This window comes from Trichophyton rubrum, assembly GCF_000151425.1.
Source record: "Trichophyton rubrum CBS 118892 genomic scaffold supercont2.1, whole genome shotgun sequence".
In the NCBI taxonomy this organism is placed as follows: Eukaryota; Fungi; Ascomycota; class Eurotiomycetes; order Onygenales; family Arthrodermataceae; genus Trichophyton; species Trichophyton rubrum.
Genome location: NW_003456428.1, coordinates 2,638,241 through 2,655,776, shown reverse-complemented (window position 1 = coordinate 2,655,776; position 17,536 = coordinate 2,638,241). Strand labels below are relative to the sequence as shown.

Below are 17,536 nucleotides of genomic sequence, written 5' to 3'. Positions count from 1 at the left end.
ATCTTCCTCACCAGGCCTGTTCCGCCATCAGAAACAACTCCCAAGGAACGAGAGATCGCAATCACCCATATTCTAAGGCCAAAAATATTACAACTCATCTGCAACGCTCTGCCGAACGAAACAAAGCTGATTTATTTACTGCTCATGAAAATACTACCTTTGGTGTTTATTTTGGCTAAACCCTGAAAAACCCGAGTGTGGCTGACTCTATGTTAAAGTCATTTATGGAGAAGATCACGTCAGCCATGTTGAGCATCCAAGGCTGCCCTCCAAGTATGAAAACTAAACAGGACTAGTGACGGTACTTTTGGAATAACTTCAGCCTGTAAGAATGGCCTCAGCATTGCTCAAACTGCCGGCAAACAGTGAGCTAACGCAACATTGTTGACATTTGGGCGTACGTGATATCCTCTACTCTCGACCTCATTGTGATCCGTAAGTGTGGCATCCCTGCTGTATACTCTCCCTCAAACACCACCGCTGTTGATTTCACAATAAGTCCATATCAGCTTCAAATACTCGTGGCAACTGCCGTGCTATTGCAGTCATTCCTGGAGATCACTGTGGTGCCTTGCCTGTGCGCCAGTCTTACACCTCAGCGTGTATTCTGCTCTCCAGGCGACTTGCCTGATTTTAGGCCGGAACCTAATCCCGACGGCTCCAAATTGTTTACGTGAGTTCGACTATATCTTCAAATATTATGGCTTCCCTAAATACTCTAGTTTATACTCTACCAAATTTTAATGATGATAGCCTACTTTTTTACATGGCATCTCAGTCTTCCGGGAAGCCTTATTTCCACGCCCGGATTGGATAAAATTTGAGAGGCTAGTAATGATTTCGGCAATGCGAATGTAGAAGATCTTGTAGCTGGGTATGTATACAACCTAGGTCACTACACCTCTAACCTCTCAGCCCTGATATCTTACGTGGGCTGGTTGGTTTGTGAATACCTGGAAACGGTCTGGCAAATTGAACATCATAGACAATACCCTCGAAAGCACCAATCCCATCAATAAAGGTGATTTCAAAAATATTTGGGACAATGACATCCGCACCCCTGGGAACGTTCGTATGCCTGTCTGTGGTGTCGAGGCAGCCGGATTATTATTATTGTTATCATTATTTGGCGAGGAATGGCACAAAAATAGCCTCCTAGAAGGAGACTGCCCGAGTTCTCCTTGTTTGAGGCCTAAATAAAGCGTATGAAAGTACCTATTGGGGTTTATAGCCTAATTAACGGGGTTGCTCGAACTAATTTTGGTAAACATGAGAAGCAGAATCGCATTTCTATTGTTGATAGTTGAAAGGCTGTATTCCATTCTTTAGTTATATTTTTTCTAGGTTATCCTGGTCTATATCTTGTATAGAAACCGTCAGATAGCTCTCCTATTCAGTGCTCAGCTTTCAACCTAGTATGTTTCGGATAAGAGATGAAAGAGTTGTCATGGATCCTGCACACCTATATACGAGATGAACACCAAAACGCAGACGGAGGACCTCATAGAGAACCATCTACCGTAGGTTATTCGGTAGGAACACTCTGTAGAGTCAAGGTAGGATGAAGGGGATGGAGGGGCGGGGGTCTGTGCCGTGATATGGAAATGGAAGAATAAAACTCCGAAGAAGATGAGTCAGCCCGCGTGCCGGTGCCTGGTGCCTGACGCTTATATAAGGGACCCAAAAGCGGTAAATCCAACACACGACAGCCTTGTAAGCCGGGATGAGGGCTTCAGGCCTTGCTTTCGCTTGACGAAATGCCCTGGAAATGACGATCTATCACGGCCCGCAAGTTAGGAGGTCTCTGAAGCAAGCCATATATTAAATGTCTAGCAATACCCCTCCTCTTCACATGAAGGGACATTCCGGACGGAAAGCGGAGTTCTCTGGACGGGGTATTGGATCTTGTGCGACGGAGGACGGGGATATCAAGGATATGTCGTTACCTAACCAGCCAGCAAGGCCGCATGGAATAACAGAGAGGAAAATATGATACTCTGTACGGAGTACTCGGTAAGAAACCAAGCAAGCCCCCTTGCTTACCGGTAACTAACAGGTAAATAACAGTATCAGCCTACCCAGAGCCCATCCTTGCGGTGAGCAGCCAACTGTGCGAACGCCACGAAGCATGCCAGCGCCCACGTTGCCAACACACCCAAGCTGACTGATAGCAAGGAAGATGACAAGAAACATAGAGAAACTCGCCTTCTCGAGACGAAAACGGGGTTTACGAAAAAAAAGAAAGTGTGTGAGGCGCCAAAATGAAGAAAAACACCTCAGGGTCACTTTGGCAGGAAATTGCGCCCTCCCCACTGGCTCATCAATAGGGCAACTATGAGTAACAGCAACACTGGGACGTCCCCTGGCTAACAAACCTTCAAGGCCGTTGGACCTGAGTAACGCAGAGATCAAGATCGGCACAGCTGCTCGGCCAATCACTCCTTTCTCTTAGCAAAAAGCAATGAGAGGGGAATGAGAGAAAGGAGCAGACAAAGCTGTCGGGCGGCTCCAGAGGCTCACACGTAGCTTTGCATTTAACTTTCTCGCAGGAAGAGAAAAAGAAAAGAGTAGTGAAAAATGCGAGGGATAGCGAAGAGGCTGCTCGTATTTTCGGGATGCGCCCTGGTCAAGTTTAGATCCTTTATTCTTTTATACTTATTTCGCCCCCAGCGCACCCTTTTCCCTTCTCTCTTCCTCTCTTTTTCTCCTTCTTCTTCTCTTCTTTCCATTGCCAGTCATTCATTTGGACAGAGTCGCTCTTTACGCTCTTTTTTCCCCACGGCTTCGACTTCAGCTTTTACAGCTCCCACGCTCTTTGCATTACTTTTGCCCTTTACTCGCGACTCTGCGACATTTCCCTCCTTGCGACAAGCCACTGTAGCAGTACGCGCCCAACTGCCAGCTTAGACATCTCGACCTTTCGTCTGCTCTGCTCATCTATAAAGACCGCTGCTTCTTCAGTTCTACCTTCAGCGACATCTTGTCAATTCGATCTTACATCTTAAACGCCGCCAAAATGCGCTTCTTCATTAGCTTTCTCTCAGTGCTCCTTGTGCTCTTCGCACCCTTTTGCGCCGCCGAAGACGTTGTCTACTCTACTTCCACTCACACTCAGACAGTGACTATGACCATCATCCACTCTGTCTCCGCGCCTACTCCTAGCATGAAGCCTCCGGTTAGCGCCAACAGCACTGCTCCCTACCCATCTTCCATGATGACCAAGACCTGGGGCACCGGCACCGGCACCGGCAGCGTTCCTACTCCCACTGGCAGCAACCCTGCGCCTCAGCCTACCTTCAACGCTGCTCCGGCAATGGTCGCCAGCTACGGCTCCGCTCTTCTCGCTGGCTCTGTCGCCCTTCTTGTTGGCGCTGCTCTCTAAGCCGAATCACTCCTGGACATGAACTCGACCTTCTGTCGCGCGCAATATTTCGGCAGTCATCTTCCTCTCCTGGGCCGATTTATGGACTTTTCCCCCAACAAAGCTCACTTTATTCACTTATTATTCTTCTCTTGACCCCCTTTCAAAGGCCCGGGAGGTTATTTACGACGATTTTCAGACCCTTGTTATGTTATATGGATAGTCGAATGGCCTTTTTTCCTTTCTTACACTTCAACGACCTTCTATTCTTCTACATACCCCCTGTCAATACCATTTTTCACTTCTTTCTAGTGTGAGTGAGCATACTGGCTCTGGCTCAAGTCAATCATATGCGAACACCATCTCCTCACCGACCTTCGTCTCTCCCCCTTTTATCTTTTATCTATCTACTTTCTTCAGGGGAGGGCAGTGCCTCGACCTGGTCCAGCTTGTCTGTCATAAGTCCTGGTACTAAAATTTTGACATTCAACTTTGCTTCTTCAACTTCTTCTACCTCCTCTACCTCCATCATCTCATGTGATAACGCTTCTTGATATTTATACCCTTTTTTTCTACCATCACCTTAACATTGCCACATTCATATACATATACCAAAAAAAAATACCGAGAAAAAAAAAAATGAAAGTAGGATCCTTTGTTCTTCTTTCACCGCTGTAGCAAACATTTTCGGCCCGAGCAAGGTATGTGCATGTCTGTCGTCTCCAGGTTCAGCGACCCATGCTGCATATTTAGCTACCGTGATACATGCATGGTGCTAGTCAATCGACTAAGCGCGAAAGCGTCTTGACAGGTGGATTCTAGCCATAGCTTGCTGCAGGACTCATGCAAGGCACGTTCACTCCCTCCTACATGTGATGTAGAAACAGGGTATGCGACAGCCGAAAGGCGAAACTGGCGTTTCCGCGAGGGTGTGAAGCCGGAGTCGGGGCGCTGGGTGGCCTGATCTAATCGTTTCATGGCGATAGCCTTGGTGAGAGGGAGGTATCGCCGTCCAGATGTCAACTCGGTCGATAAAGACGACCCGGCTTCTCTCGGATAATAGACGGGTGTATATATGATAGAAGACCTCCTACCGACTATGGCCGTGACATCGATGCTCTCCTCAAACGGCCAGCTCGCCAAAACTCCCACCAAGACGAGTTGACAGGCTGTGGATACCAAACCTGTGGCACAGATCCAGAAGGGTTCCAAGGAGGCATATATCCCTGAGGATAAGTTGTTAATGCGAAACGCTTGAACTGAACATCACCCCATTCTGTCAATTAATACAGCTTTACTCCGTAACTGTGGTAGTTATACCAAGATGCATGCCTGATGCTGGTGATCGTCAGCTACTCTCGGCCAGTGTCTTCGCTTCTCCCCACAGGAATAAGCAAACATCTCCTCCATCGTCTACTCATCCACTCATATGCACTTCTGCTGTCTACCCGACTCCGTCTATCCTTTATCGCCCATCCATCGCCCATCTTATCGTAATCGAGACCGTCCTTTGCAGGTCGGGCAACGGATCACGTGCCAAACGCGCCTTTTGTGGTGAACGTTTTAAAAAGGCGCGTCGTCGCGACGAGGCGACGAAGATACATAAGAAATATCACTTCCTCACGCCCGCCCGGGTGTCCGTATCCCAGTGTTCACTGGACACGTACTGGCGTCTAGTCGGCCTTGGTCGTGGGCGTGTATCTTTTGGTTGCTTCCCATGCATTCAATCTAGAGAGAAGTCTGGTCATAACTAAGGTCAACCACGGGTTTGTCCTACCTATCACCCAAACAATGGACTCTGACCCGCCGCTCCCATCGCCGCCCCGGCTCAACCGCAAGATCAGAGTGGCTGCTCAGCCGTCGAGGACTCGTCCTCCTTTCCCGTATGGCTCATCCACGTCGTCGAAGTCGTTGAACAAGCTTCTAGGGAGCAGTGGAACGCCGTCGAGTGATCCGCCGCTCTTCTCTAGCGATGATTTCCAATCGTCAGCGTTGGAGAATTATGATACCACGGCCAGAGAAGATGCTGAAGATGGCTTGCCAGAGGGTCCAATAGGCCGAAAGAGACGTTATCGAGGGACCTGGTGGGGACAGAAGTTGGGAAAGGAGCTACAGTCCAGACAGAATAAGCGGACAAAGAGGATGGGGTTCAAGAGTAAGAGGAACGTGGACAGTGGTGTCTGGTTGGGCAGTACCGATACTACTGATGATGGGGACGAGTCTGCTGCCGTCTTCACCTGTGGGTCGGATGATTCTGTGTTTTGTGAAGAGATGGGAGTGTCGACCGGTCGCCCTGCTAGTTCAACTCGTGGCAGTGCTTCTCGAAGGTTTACGGTGCCTGAAACCGCGGGTAGACCCAGTGAAGGCACCAGTAAAAGTCCAGCTGGAAAGAGGAACCGGAGTACCGAGTCTACAGCTCATGCAAAGGCTAGACAAATTATCAACACCTGTCTTGATGAGGGAGATGATAGGGTTGATCTCTCGTAAGTCTTAGCTTTGTTTCGTCCCATATTTTTTTTCTTTTCTTTTTGATTTTTCAACTAACTTGACCGACTAGATATCTGGACATGGGCACAATCCCACCCCATATCCTTCCTCCTTTAGCACAGTTAACCAAACAACCAACTGTGCTCGAACATGGGGCTTCAGCTCAAATATTCAGTCCCCTGGAACCATCCCTCCAGCTGTACTTGACCCGTAACTTACTCACCTATGTTCCAAAGGAAGTGTTTGACTTGGTGAACATCAGGTTTCTCAGCCTTCGGCAGAACAAGCTCACGGAAATACCCGGCGCTATTAGGAAGCTTACTCTGCTTCAAGAGTTGAACGTAGGTGGGAATAAGCTACGGTATCTGCCCTGGGAACTTCTGGGCTTAATGCAGGAACACGGAGTGCTAAGGAACATCACCTTGTATCCAAATCGGTTCCTTCGTCTGGATCAATCGGAGGTAGTCAAATGGCATATCAACACCGAAGCAGGTGGAATTATTGCTTTTGACCCAAATACTCGCGACCACGAGACCAGCAGTGCGCCTGCTATACCAAGTGACGCCCTGGAGAAGTGGAAACCAATTCGCGTTGCCACCAGTGCACCCGAATACTTTGATATGGAAGGGCGTGCTGTGGACAGGCAACGGACCATACCAACAAATACCCCATCCCTTCGTGATCTGGCATTGAAAGCATGTTCTCGTTCTCCTTACTATTCACGTTTTATCAAAGACGATGAAATTATGGCCCCTCCTGGATCATCGCTCTCGCCATCACTGCCTTTAGTCAGCAACACTCGCTATCAAGATCCTATCGTTCGGCTTCTCAGCTTTGCGAATGAAGTCAGACAGACGGGAGAGAAAATCTGTTCCGTGTGTGGAAAGTCATACGTTATGGATAAAGTAAGGTGGATTGAATGGTGGGATTGCAAACCAGCTGAGACCCGTGGACAGGAGCCTGGAAGGAAGCCAGGACAGAGCTTCTACCCTTTGCCGTTCATGAGGAGAGGCTGTAGCTGGGCGTGTATACCCGATCTTTCTACCACTTAGGAAGAAGTTTAGCCGCCAGGTCCTATTTAATTGGGATAAGTTTTAGTTACTTATTTGTTTTCATTGCGGTTAAATTGCATAAAGGGATACATAGCGGTTTTCATCGTATTAGACTTGTTTATGGTTCATAATTCGCTCGCTTCCAGGACATAGGAACTAAAGTAATTAAGCGGCTTAACTTCCTTCCCTCCCAGCTAAAAGTACCTTATTAATTCATCATATGCGTAGTGATGTCTAGTTGAGCTCCTCTACTATGGCACCGTTGCCATTACTATCGCCGAACTCCTCTCCAGATTCAGCACTTCCAAAGTCCTCACTAACAAACACCTCGGTTTCCTTCAGTTCCGGTTTGTCATGCATATCATCAAGCCATTTCAGCATACTTTCATAGGCCCGAGGGATGATGCATTCGACGTTTTTCGACTCTCCAGACGAATAACAGTTGCAGCTATACTCGTATCTTCCCGCCACAGGCTGACCTAACTCCTTGTCAGAGATCAGATAAGCGCGGCAACGAGTCGATATGAACTCTGCGAATTCAGTTGGGTGCAGATGGTTCATGTCATGTAACGGGTTACCAAGTGCCATGGAAGATATACAAGACTTCCACGTCGACCCTGTCCAATGCGCCGTTAGTTTTAAATGTCCCGTTTCTATAGATTAGGATGCAGATAGGGATCCTTACAATGTTCAGCCAGGTACCTAACGGCAGCAAGACTGCCCTCTGCAAGTCCAATAATATCGATCTTCGCATCTGGAGCAAGTTTACCCAGCACCTCATCAAAAACATATGTAACATGATCCTGCCAAGTTTCATGCCCGGGTATCTTGTTTCGAACGGTCATTTTCATAGGCGGCTCAACGGCGTGTTTCCTAGGGAGTGCCAGCCATGAAGGTAATGAGATTGCCTTTTCACCTGCGCAGTGCCAAACTAATTGCCCAGGGTTGGTCAGGATGAGGCCTGGTGTTGGAGATTCGCCTTTTTCACGTAAGACAGCTGCTGAGAAGTCCACTGCAGACCCAGAGTTGATGGTTTCATGGCCAATAATCCGGTATGCCCAAATGCCGAGATCCTGAACTGGCTCGCCAAAGACAGCGATAATGCGTTCGTCTGTTTTAAACGTGGGGGAGACCAGAATCGGTACGTGTTGTTCATTTGCTTTAGCCCCGAGAGGCAGCCGTAATGTCTCTAGCCCTTGATCATGTAGGCGGGATAAAACGATGTTTCGAATGCAGGCTATTATCACATCAGTAGGGATCAGCTAGTGAGGAGAGACCGGAGAGTGGTCGTGATATGAAGGACTCACTGTTCATCGCTTCTTTCTGGAGCTCATTATAACGCTCATTGGCGTTGATTTTATAGAGAAATTTCTCCTCTGGATTCGAGATCATGCGTATCTCATCCTTGTCATTAATGAAATATCTGGCAGTAATACATATTAGCCTCGTTTCGCGTCTAGGAGTGTGAATACATAGAGAAGAGAGGTGCTTGGAGAAGTGTTAGGGGGATATTGAGATATATCAGTGACTCACCCGAGTTGCTTGAGATTCGCAGGAAACACAGGATCCTTGGGCAGGTCCTCTCTCTGGAAGACAAACATGATGCTTCGCTTGACAACCGACTTGGTAGCTCGAGATACTGGCTGAAGTAGAGCGAGATGGAGCTTTCTCGGAATGTGAAGGAGAGAGAAACAGAGTCCCTGGAGGTCCAACATTTGGCTGAAAGAAAAGGAGAGCTAAGAAGGGTATCTTTATATGAACGCAAGCCAGCAGCAAGTGAAAGGAATTCGCCAGAACAAGTGACAGCAACACCCCAGTGATTACAGAGCGAGGGCCAATAAGATGCAATATTGACGAAATATGAAGACAAGAAAGCAAACGAATGTGAGAGTAGAGCTTCGATGAAAAGCAGCTTTCCGTCTGAGCCTTCTGGGATGCAGCCATATAAAAGACCTGGGGAGCTACATGAGACCTTATCTCCTATTGGCATGAGCATCAGCATCTCATACCTCGCTATCTGCAGAGCTAGGTTCAGAGATCCAGAAACCTCAGCTCTTGATAGGCACCAGATGGTCGATGTTTCAGATGCTCCGGGAGTTTATAAATAGCAGACAGAGCGTAACTAGCTCAATACCCAGGAAAATGTGACCGGAAAATCAGCCTCAAAACGCCCCTTTGGAGCCGCCTGATTTGATGAGGGTTTGAAGCTAGGAGGCACCATAAAATCTTCACTTGCAGCTGGGAAGAGATAACTCCTCCCTGTCATGCCGTGCGGAATTAATTATCTCACTCTAAAACATGGGTTAGCGATGGGTTTAGGCATCCATGATTAAGATAACTCTCGGTCTTGGGCAGCATCGTAGACCACCACGATTTACGGCAGGCATCTCTTAGTTCTGGCCGTATGTCTTCACGAAATCCTGGCAATCAATATATTTATAAATCTTCTGTAATATACATGTCCCATAAACCGCCTTTATAACTCCAGTGTTGCTTTAAACATGTACAAAAGGCAAGGAAAGGGGAAGGTCGTCGGATGAACTAATCGAGGTACGATACGTAATTTCGAAGCTTTACCAACTGGCCTTCCTGACACCAGGGAGATCTCCGGCTAGGGCTTGCATTCTAAATTGATACTGAAAGGAAGGAAAAAAGCAGGTCAGCAAGGGATATCCTATCACTCTTTAACAGTTGTACCGGTGGAATAAGCTCACTCTTGCCAGTTTAAAGTCTCTGAATACACCCCTCGCTATTCCTCCACCAATACATCTGTTTTTTATTTGCGAAGGTCTGGTATAAGCGTGCATCTGGGAAAGCTTCAGTTGCGCCTGAGCGCGAACTCGCATAGGAAGACTAGTGTTGTGAGATATATATCGAAGTGCTTGTCTAGATAGGAGAAAAGACGTCAGCATAGGGTCAAAAGAGAAGAGAAACCCCATATTTAGAAGCGTAACCGGGGCAAATTGACTCCAATTCATCGGGATAGAAAGGATGCAGGTGCCTACCTCTCTGGCTCATTCTCAGCGAAAACCATTCGCTTGGTGTGATCACGAATAATGCGGGCATTGATGAAACCGGAAAGGTCCAGTTTTTTTGCACGGAATTGAGACATCTTGTTTGATGATATGGGTAATAGAATCGTTCTCTCTGCGTTGCTGGCGGTGATGTCAGATTTGACGTTGAAATTTGCCTTGGCTTTGAGGAAAATGGTATGTTGCCCAAACGGGTTAGCGTCAAGACATGGCCACTCAAAAAACCAACTACATATAAATTTGAGAGTATTGCAATGCACGGCGATTCTGTATATTTGAAGATATTATCAAGTATGAAAACAGTTTATACAACAATTGATGGTGGCCCAAAAAAGACTTTATTCTGGGGACTTGGGATTGTCAAACCCGGGCCATTCTCGTGCCCTACATTGTGAGTTGGCATTACGATAGATTTTGATAGAGCATGTTACCTTGGTACTAGCAGGGGTCAATGCATAGCGGTACTCAAGGGACGGCCGAACACAAGCTTGATGGTTTTCTGCGTAAAACAGCCATATAGGACGATGACAATCCATTCGAGTCTTAGATTCGGGGAAACACATCAATTGAGAACTGTTATGGCATCTCTCTATATTCAATGTACAAAGGCACTTCTGATTTATCAAAAACGTCGGCTGGGGATAGCACGCATTTTATCCGGCCACGATATAACAGTACAGTTGTTTTTCATAGACTTCCTTCACACTATTTAGTGTTTTCCGCTCTGCTTGCCAGCGTTGGGGTTTCGGGGATCGTTTTTGAATTCCTCGGCTAGTAAAAATGTAATATTAGTTCTGGTGTTCATAGCGCAAGTTTGGTACCCAGAACGGTTTTCTTGGGCTTCGGGCAGACACGATATCATCCAGACATCGCCAAAAAAGTCTTGACAGCGGTACTTCTAAGGAGCAAGGTCGACTCACAGTTCATCATGGCATTCTGGAGAGAGTTGATTCCGTATCCAACGACCAATGCTATATATTAGTTAGCTGGGTGCCGACTGGGAACAAAGCACTGCGTGCGGCCTGTTGTGCAGCCGGAGTTGACGTTGAAGGGCTGGACAAAGTAGGTAGTGCAGATTCCGTCGGCATAACTGGCAAAATTATTTTAAAACATACCGGCGACGAAGAATGGAGCAATTGGTTTGGCTGCTGAAGTGTTAGCAACGTCCGGAAAAGACATCGTCTAGGAACTTAGCGCGGAGGTACGAACCAACGAGGGCCGGGAACTTTTTTGGGAGAAGAGGCATCTTGACTGAAGAGGGTGAAGGCGGAACGACGTTCTTTCCGGAGTTGTGCGAGTGGGATGGCGATAACTTGTCTTCGGGCTTGAGAATTGATGCATTGAGGTTGAAGTTGGAGTTTCGGATCTTTTTGTCGACGTGTCACGTGATAGACGCTTGTTGTGACTGTTTGGGCGAGGGAAACATCGCGAGTATCAAGCAGCGCAATAGGTAGAGACAATAAGCATTCAAACACCCAATTCAACAGGATAAATTCTGCATTTACAATGGCATCCGCGCTGTCTGCCTCAGTTTCTTCTCTCCGGGCCTCTCTGCAGTTACTTGAGTCTTCAATCGATATCCTTGATGAAGGTGTAAACGACTTCCCCCGCCTCTGCAAAGTACTCCAGTCTACTCGAGTAAGTCTATGGTAGTTTCTGACCGAAAGTTCCATTATACTTGTTGCTAACCGTATGTCTGCTCAGCACTTCGAATTGCTTCCTGAACCTACTTTGAAAGAAGCACAACAAGCTATTGTGGATGAAATTACACCCAGTATATCGCATCTCATAACACTTGCCTCTAACCATACCGATAAGCTTGCGCGTCGACAGGAGGCCCTGAAAGCCAAGGCTGAACTACAAGAGGGACGATTATACCCAGAGCCACGTTCTTCTTTTAGAAGTGGCCTGCACCATGATAGAAAACGAACCTCAATGGCTGGCGGTGTTCCGGGAAGTAGAGCCGCTGAACTACGCAGGCTGACGCAAAAGAAGGAGCGCCTGCAGTATGCTGTTGATCGACTGGAACTTCAATCGAAACAGCGCGAACGTCAACTAAGGAAGAGTATGGCTGTTCCCTGAATAGGGCTATTTGGTACTGAACATTCGAATCTGGCGTCATTACCCATATACCTATACCGTTTAAGGAGGAGGCCATTCAGCGCCTTTTCTCTCAAGGTTGATCAGACTACCCTTCCTGCGTCGATGTGATAAGGGCAAATTTGTCGACGTTCACATACAGGCATATCTGCCTAAAGTGTACCGGGCTCCATATATCCAGTCCTAGTATGTCGTGAGGTAGTGATGCTTTGTCCATCCGCTATCTTGGAGTGTAAACAGACAAGGCAAGAGCTGGAGAAGGGATTATGCACAGCGGGAATCCAGCCCCGTGAAATACGGGGCTTAAGTCAAGTTAAAGTTATTACCTGTGCCACTTGACACCAGAGGACGGATTGAGAGAAGTAATATACATTTTAATACATAATATTTCTAGTAATACAGTCTGTCCAATACGCAGAACCCTGATGTTATACAGATACCCCATCAATCGTAAAAATTAAGTTGAGTTCCCCATCCCCAAAGATACCCGTGAGACGCCCGAATTGCTCGTATGTGCTTTGATGAACTGAAGAACCATATACCGCCGAGAAGCTCCCGCTTGGCCTTCTACTCACAGCCCAACTGTTTGCCGTACTTGCGGTCGCGTTTCACTTCCATCTGCCTTGCCCACTTCGGTACTTTGTTTTCTTTCTTATTCTTCCCAGTTATTCGCTGGTCGTGATAGGACTTCACTCTGTCGGCAAGTTTCTGCCCTTGCTCTTCATCTAAATCAAATTCCTCGCTTTCATCTGCGAGGGCAGCACGTCTCCGTCTTGAATCCGCACCTGGCTTCACTATTCTCTTCTTGACGGGAGTTGACTCCTCTATTTTGATGGCTCGGACGGGACGATGGATCCGGGTCTTCGCTCCTAGAGGCCACAAATCTCCCCATGAGGACTTACGAGCATCTCGGTATGCTTGTTTGCTGAATGAGCGGGGAACCGTCCAGCGCTCTATTTTCCCTTCTGGTGTGCATAAATCCATCGAGACATGGCCTTTTCGTTTGATAGGAGGTAGCACGACTCGGGGCCACAAGAGCGGATCAATGATCTCCTTTTTGGTGTCATTGGCTTTTGCTTCGTTCATATCAACTGAATGTTCATAGCCGGCAAAAGCTGCGTTGGTTGTATGCTCATCCTGCACCAAGCCGTCGGCTTCCCGTCTATCAACACCTCGTTGGACGGCAAGGTAGCTGAATTCCGCATCCTCGTGGTTGTGGGATGGGTTTCCAAGGATACGCTGCAATACGTGTGGTCTGACATAACGCTGGGCAAACCGACAGAACTGCTTGGGCTGTTTCATTTTCCCGGGCTCGACATACATCGGACATCGAGCATGGGTAGTACATGGCGCAATTATCATGCCTTTGCTTTTTTCAATTTGCCCAGTTTGGGTCTCTGGAGCTGGATCGGGGCCGGAAACCTCTGAAGACCTGGGAGATTTAATCAGCCGTTCTAATATCATCGCCCGAGCGCCTCCAATTGCCGCAAAGCCCTCCTTGTGCCCCTTTTCAAGGAGTATCAAAATACCTCCTTTAGGATTTAGCATGGCCCAAAGATTTTGAATGTAGTCCTTTTTTTGATAGTCTTCCTCGAAATGTAATAACGAATGAGGAGCAACTATGATATCATAGTTTTTTCGATTCCCAGGCTTCTGGGGACCAAGAGATGATTCTCCTGCAAGGCGTAGGTAGTTTGGTAGCCGTGGAAGGAACGTTGTATTTTCCAGGAGGCTACTAACACGATGTCGCAGAGTATCCGATCCAGTTAAAACGGTAGATTTCCCTGTTGCCAGGCTTCCTTCTGGATGATCAGGGTACATCAGGGACCATTCAGATCGCAGTACTTCTCTCCATGCAAAAACACCAGCGCCACCACCACTTGCATCAAGAATGCTCGGTCCTCCTGCTTTGCACATAAGACCGCGAATCCACTTTGTCCCGAGTCTTTTTCGCGTTTCTACCAGCGCACTTAAAACTGATGCATAGATTCCAGGGTATAATACTGACATAAACAAGGTGCTTTCAATCGGGGACATTTGCTTTTGCGATGCTGTGAGAGGAATTGGGTTCTTTGGTTGAGATTTTATGACCCTAATAGAATCGGGCAGTTGGTCTCCTCCAAATATTTTATGGGCTGTGTCAGAAATGTGTTTATTAGAAAATGAGGCGGTCATTTGTGTGATCGGCCTTGTCATAGTAGATGCTGGAGCTGTGACGCTACTTGGACTTGTGCCAAACTTGCCCTCATCCACAAATGGGTGTGATCGAACAAATGGGTCTTCACTGTCGAATGTTGGAGGTTCAGTAAATAGCTCCGCCCCGAGGGATGCTGCTACCTGGCGGGACCTTTCTGTAGTATGGGTATCTACCTCATGGCCAGCAGACTCAGGGATGCCTACCAAGTATTCACCTTCAGCAGCTTGTGGTTCAGTCGAGTGATGATCTTGTGCCATCTCCACTTCTTCCCACTCTCCATCCTTGTTCTCCCGGAAAATCTGGTCTTCCTCTCTCTGTGGCTCTTCTAGTTTGGTAATAATTGGCTCGCCGTATAATCGCCTGTATAGCTTAAGTCCATCCTCGTGAAGTTCATCGGGTGGTACAAAGACGCCGTGCTTTTCCCATACTGCTCTCACTTTTGCTTCTAACGCTTCTGGAGTTCGGTATCCCACAATGGTACTGATGGATTTTATAAGATCCAAGTCTTCGTTTGTGGCTGATTCAGGCAAGTCTTTGAGTTCCAGCTCGTCGATTTGCTGGACCAGTTCTTCATGGCTGGCGTATATTTTATCGAGGAGTTGATAGAATTCTTCTTTTCGAGCAGGGGACGAAGGGTCAGTTGATGTTGAATTAAACCGCTTGGTATGATTGACAGGCAATTGTACGAAAATGTCTGAGGTGCGAGGTAATTTGGCTAATAGCACGCCGGAATTCCTGAGGCTTGATACCGTTAAAATAGCTTTCGCATTTTGGTGATGGTAGTTTCGTAACGAGAAAGGTATCCGAAGTCCGTGTCTATAACTTCGGAGGGGCGCTTGTGTGCATGTCGCACGCACAATTCTCGTAGTCCGCTGAGATATCATCCTTCTCGTTCGGGGAAGGCAGGAAGCCGAAGCGCTTGATGAAGGGCTTCATTACTGTTTGCTTGATATAAAAAAAATCTCTAGATGAATAATCCGAAGCTTCTCAGGAGCTGCCAAGACAACGCTAGCTTTATCTATACTAGCTCTGAGCCGCTTTTGGATTTGACTTTTTTTGTGAAGCTTAAATTTTGAGTTATGCTTAAAATTGATCCCGAACCTTAGTTACTTTGTCGAAGCCTCGAAAATGAGGTCTGGGGATTAAAGAGAGACAGAAAATAAGGAAGTGGGTATAGTGTATACCAGGACGAGGTTGATTTAATTTATTATGTGTGTAGTCGGCTTACGCGCTCTATACATTGTACTTTACATCGGATATCTTTCTTCAGGGCTATTGACAGCCCAAGTCTAGTTGTTTGGGCCATTGATAATCCAGGACAAGTTGAAACGGCGCCAGATAATGCAACGATGCGACTTTTCTCCACCTTTATCCTCGTACCAGTCACTCTCAACCAAGGCACCAATCTTATAGTCACTCGTCTTCGTCATACTGGAGTAGCCACCTTCATTTCCAACATTTCCTAGTGGAGCATCCTTCAATTCACGTCCGAAGTTGAATTTGGCTGCATCCTTATCGTAACTGATACGTACACGCATAGCTGTACGGCGGTCTGTGGAGGCAGAGTTCATGAAAATAGTTCTAGCCGGCTCATCACTATTGTAGCTTAGGATCGAGCCCTGGCAGGCAGGGTCAGGAAGACCGTTATCAGTAGCAAAAGGACCTAAGCCAGCAAGAGTGCCACGGGCGACAGAGCGATGGCCCATAGGACCTGGACGGTCGTTGCGCATGAGCTTTCCATCAGGTGTTTGGCAGATAGTACCCTCGGATCCAGCGCCTTTGAGAATCTGCATGGACCAGGTACGGTTGCCTGATGGTCCACGCCCAATGATGTTGCGGCCTTGTGCCGGAATGACTAGTTCACCAGTGGATAATTTGATACCATTGCCAGGGCCGACAGCATCCCATGCCTGGCCATCTGGTGTCAAAGTCTTGGTCATGTCCACAGGCTTAGTCCAGGTGTCACCATCATCAGTGCTAGTAGTGAGATAGAGATGACGACGGCCAACCCAAGTAGAATCAATCTTTTTGGTTTTTGTTCCGTCTGGTAGGGTGTTGCCTCCATTCTGACTATAAGCACCGTCGTTCATAGACAAGAAGAGATAGATGGTGTTGCCATCAACAACTGGAGTAGGATTGCCCCAGGTATGCGGGCCAGTCCCGACGACCTCACGCAAGGATTCCCAGTCAGTTGGGTTTTCGCCGTTGTTGGTGGGAGACTTCGTACGCTTGTAGACAAGGTTGATGTCGCCGTAGTCTCTGTTGTTATGGCGGCGCCCTTCAGCAAATGCGAGGATACGACCAGTGTTGGTACGGACGACAGCAGGAATGCGGAAAGAGTGGAAACCAACTCCGGTAGCTAATTTGTCGGGTGAAGGCATATTTGCGCTTCTAAACAACGCATATTCCTTGTGATATTGAGCAGCCTTTCCGGCTGGATCATCAACTCTCGCCTGGGTAGCGGTAGCTGAAAATGCGACTACCGCCAGGGAAAGTAACCACTGTTTGAACCCCATGATGAGTAACGTATGAGCTCGGGTATCAACACTTGAGCTGGAGAGTCGAGGATCAGGCAGAGGTATAATCAGATTTCAAGGGAGATTGTTCTTGGTGTTCAATTATGCCTACTACCTAGGCCTTTGTAGGTCTGGAGCGAGCAAAGTAGAAAACATGGCAGTCGGCTCCCTTTAAAAATAGTGGGATATTTGCTTCTAGGGTCGTATTGAGCGGTTTAAATTCTCATGGAACGTCGTAAAGATTGTCAATATCTAAGCCTCCTGCAATTCGTACCTCACAAGCCAAGTATCCTAGATATGCCCATGTGCATTTTTACCCCTAATGCGATTGGCCATTTATAGGGTGCTTGACCGATCTGCAGCTTGCAAGTGAGCAAGGGCTACTCCGTATAGAACTGCAACATGTGAAGCTCGAATTATCAAGGGGTGGAACACTGTTAGTGTTAGTAGAAGAACACAATCACTCGTCAAAGCGCAACCTTGCCATAAAGGTCTGAATTGAATCTTAAAATAACGATGGATATTGTATGGGAAGCGGACTGGTATGCATTCGTTTCTTGTTCATCTTCGTCTCCCGCCCGAGGCAACGTCGCTCTGATGCTTCATCCGGCTCGTATCGTGGTAGGCTAAAGAGTCAATGTGCTATAAATAGAACAGATATGGCCCGGATGAATTCATATCTGCGGCGTCCGACTTTGCCAACTCCGGCAAAACCTGTAGAGAAAACGAGCGGCGATAATTTTAGGTTGATAAATGAATTGCATATCAAGGATATCAGCATCTATAAAAGG

General features: G+C 47.4%; 7 protein-coding genes across 8 annotated transcripts; 3 read left to right on the top strand and 4 right to left on the bottom strand.

Moving 5' to 3' along the window:
* Window positions 1-1,100: 1,100 nt before the first annotated feature.
* TERG_01012 (uncharacterized protein) lies at window positions 1,101-3,964 on the top strand. 2 transcript variants are annotated; one of them, XM_047749208.1, is made up of 3 exons: window positions 1,101-2,013; window positions 2,068-2,110; window positions 2,176-3,964. In XM_047749208.1, the coding sequence occupies exon 3, from the start codon at window positions 3,017-3,019 to the stop codon at window positions 3,380-3,382; it is 366 nt and encodes a 121-aa protein (XP_047605290.1). In that variant the 5' UTR covers window positions 1,101-2,013; window positions 2,068-2,110; window positions 2,176-3,016; the 3' UTR covers window positions 3,383-3,964. The 2 variants fall into 2 exon arrangements, with proteins under 2 accessions (XP_047605290.1, XP_047603656.1); XM_047747692.1 differs by having other exon boundaries at window positions 2,068-3,964.
* Window positions 3,965-5,152: 1,188 nt separating this feature from the next.
* On the top strand, window positions 5,153-6,900 carry TERG_01010 (uncharacterized protein; the record flags this gene model as incomplete). Its single annotated transcript, XM_003238975.1, has 2 exons — window positions 5,153-5,844; window positions 5,919-6,900. 2 exons carry the CDS (start codon window positions 5,153-5,155, stop codon window positions 6,898-6,900), a joined length of 1,674 nt encoding a protein of 557 aa, XP_003239023.1.
* Window positions 6,901-7,134: 234 nt separating this feature from the next.
* TERG_11660 (uncharacterized protein) lies at window positions 7,135-10,012 on the bottom strand (the record flags this gene model as incomplete). The annotated part of the gene is made up of 7 exons (XM_003238974.2): window positions 7,135-7,517; window positions 7,586-8,137; window positions 8,208-8,323; window positions 8,434-8,482; window positions 9,482-9,536; window positions 9,615-9,786; window positions 9,906-10,012. 7 exons carry the CDS (start codon window positions 10,010-10,012, stop codon window positions 7,135-7,137), a joined length of 1,434 nt encoding a protein of 477 aa, XP_003239022.2.
* Window positions 10,013-10,641: 629 nt separating this feature from the next.
* TERG_01007 (F1F0 ATP synthase subunit i) lies at window positions 10,642-11,178 on the bottom strand (the record flags this gene model as incomplete). The annotated part of the gene is made up of 4 exons (XM_003238972.1): window positions 10,642-10,703; window positions 10,853-10,903; window positions 11,048-11,077; window positions 11,142-11,178. 4 exons carry the CDS (start codon window positions 11,176-11,178, stop codon window positions 10,642-10,644), a joined length of 180 nt encoding a protein of 59 aa, XP_003239020.1.
* A 260-nt stretch (window positions 11,179-11,438) lies between these two features.
* TERG_01006 (uncharacterized protein) lies at window positions 11,439-12,014 on the top strand (the record flags this gene model as incomplete). The annotated part of the gene is made up of 2 exons (XM_003238971.1): window positions 11,439-11,570; window positions 11,637-12,014. 2 exons carry the CDS (start codon window positions 11,439-11,441, stop codon window positions 12,012-12,014), a joined length of 510 nt encoding a protein of 169 aa, XP_003239019.1.
* A 585-nt stretch (window positions 12,015-12,599) lies between these two features.
* On the bottom strand, window positions 12,600-15,113 carry TERG_01005 (S-adenosylmethionine-dependent methyltransferase superfamily domain-containing protein; the record flags this gene model as incomplete). The annotated part of the gene is made up of 1 exon (XM_003238970.1): window positions 12,600-15,113. One exon carries the CDS (start codon window positions 15,111-15,113, stop codon window positions 12,600-12,602), a length of 2,514 nt encoding a protein of 837 aa, XP_003239018.1.
* A 405-nt stretch (window positions 15,114-15,518) lies between these two features.
* Window positions 15,519-16,745, bottom strand: TERG_01004 (uncharacterized protein; the record flags this gene model as incomplete). The annotated part of the gene is made up of 1 exon (XM_003238969.1): window positions 15,519-16,745. The coding sequence occupies one exon, from the start codon at window positions 16,743-16,745 to the stop codon at window positions 15,519-15,521; it is 1,227 nt and encodes a 408-aa protein (XP_003239017.1).
* Between the last annotated feature and the right edge of the window lie 791 nt (window positions 16,746-17,536).

Bases quoted from the DNA above. Each gene is read 5' to 3' on its own strand.
- TERG_01012 (XM_047749208.1), top strand. From the start codon at position 3,017: ATGCGCTTCTTCATTAGCTTTCTCTCAGTGCTCCTTGTGCTCTTCGCA.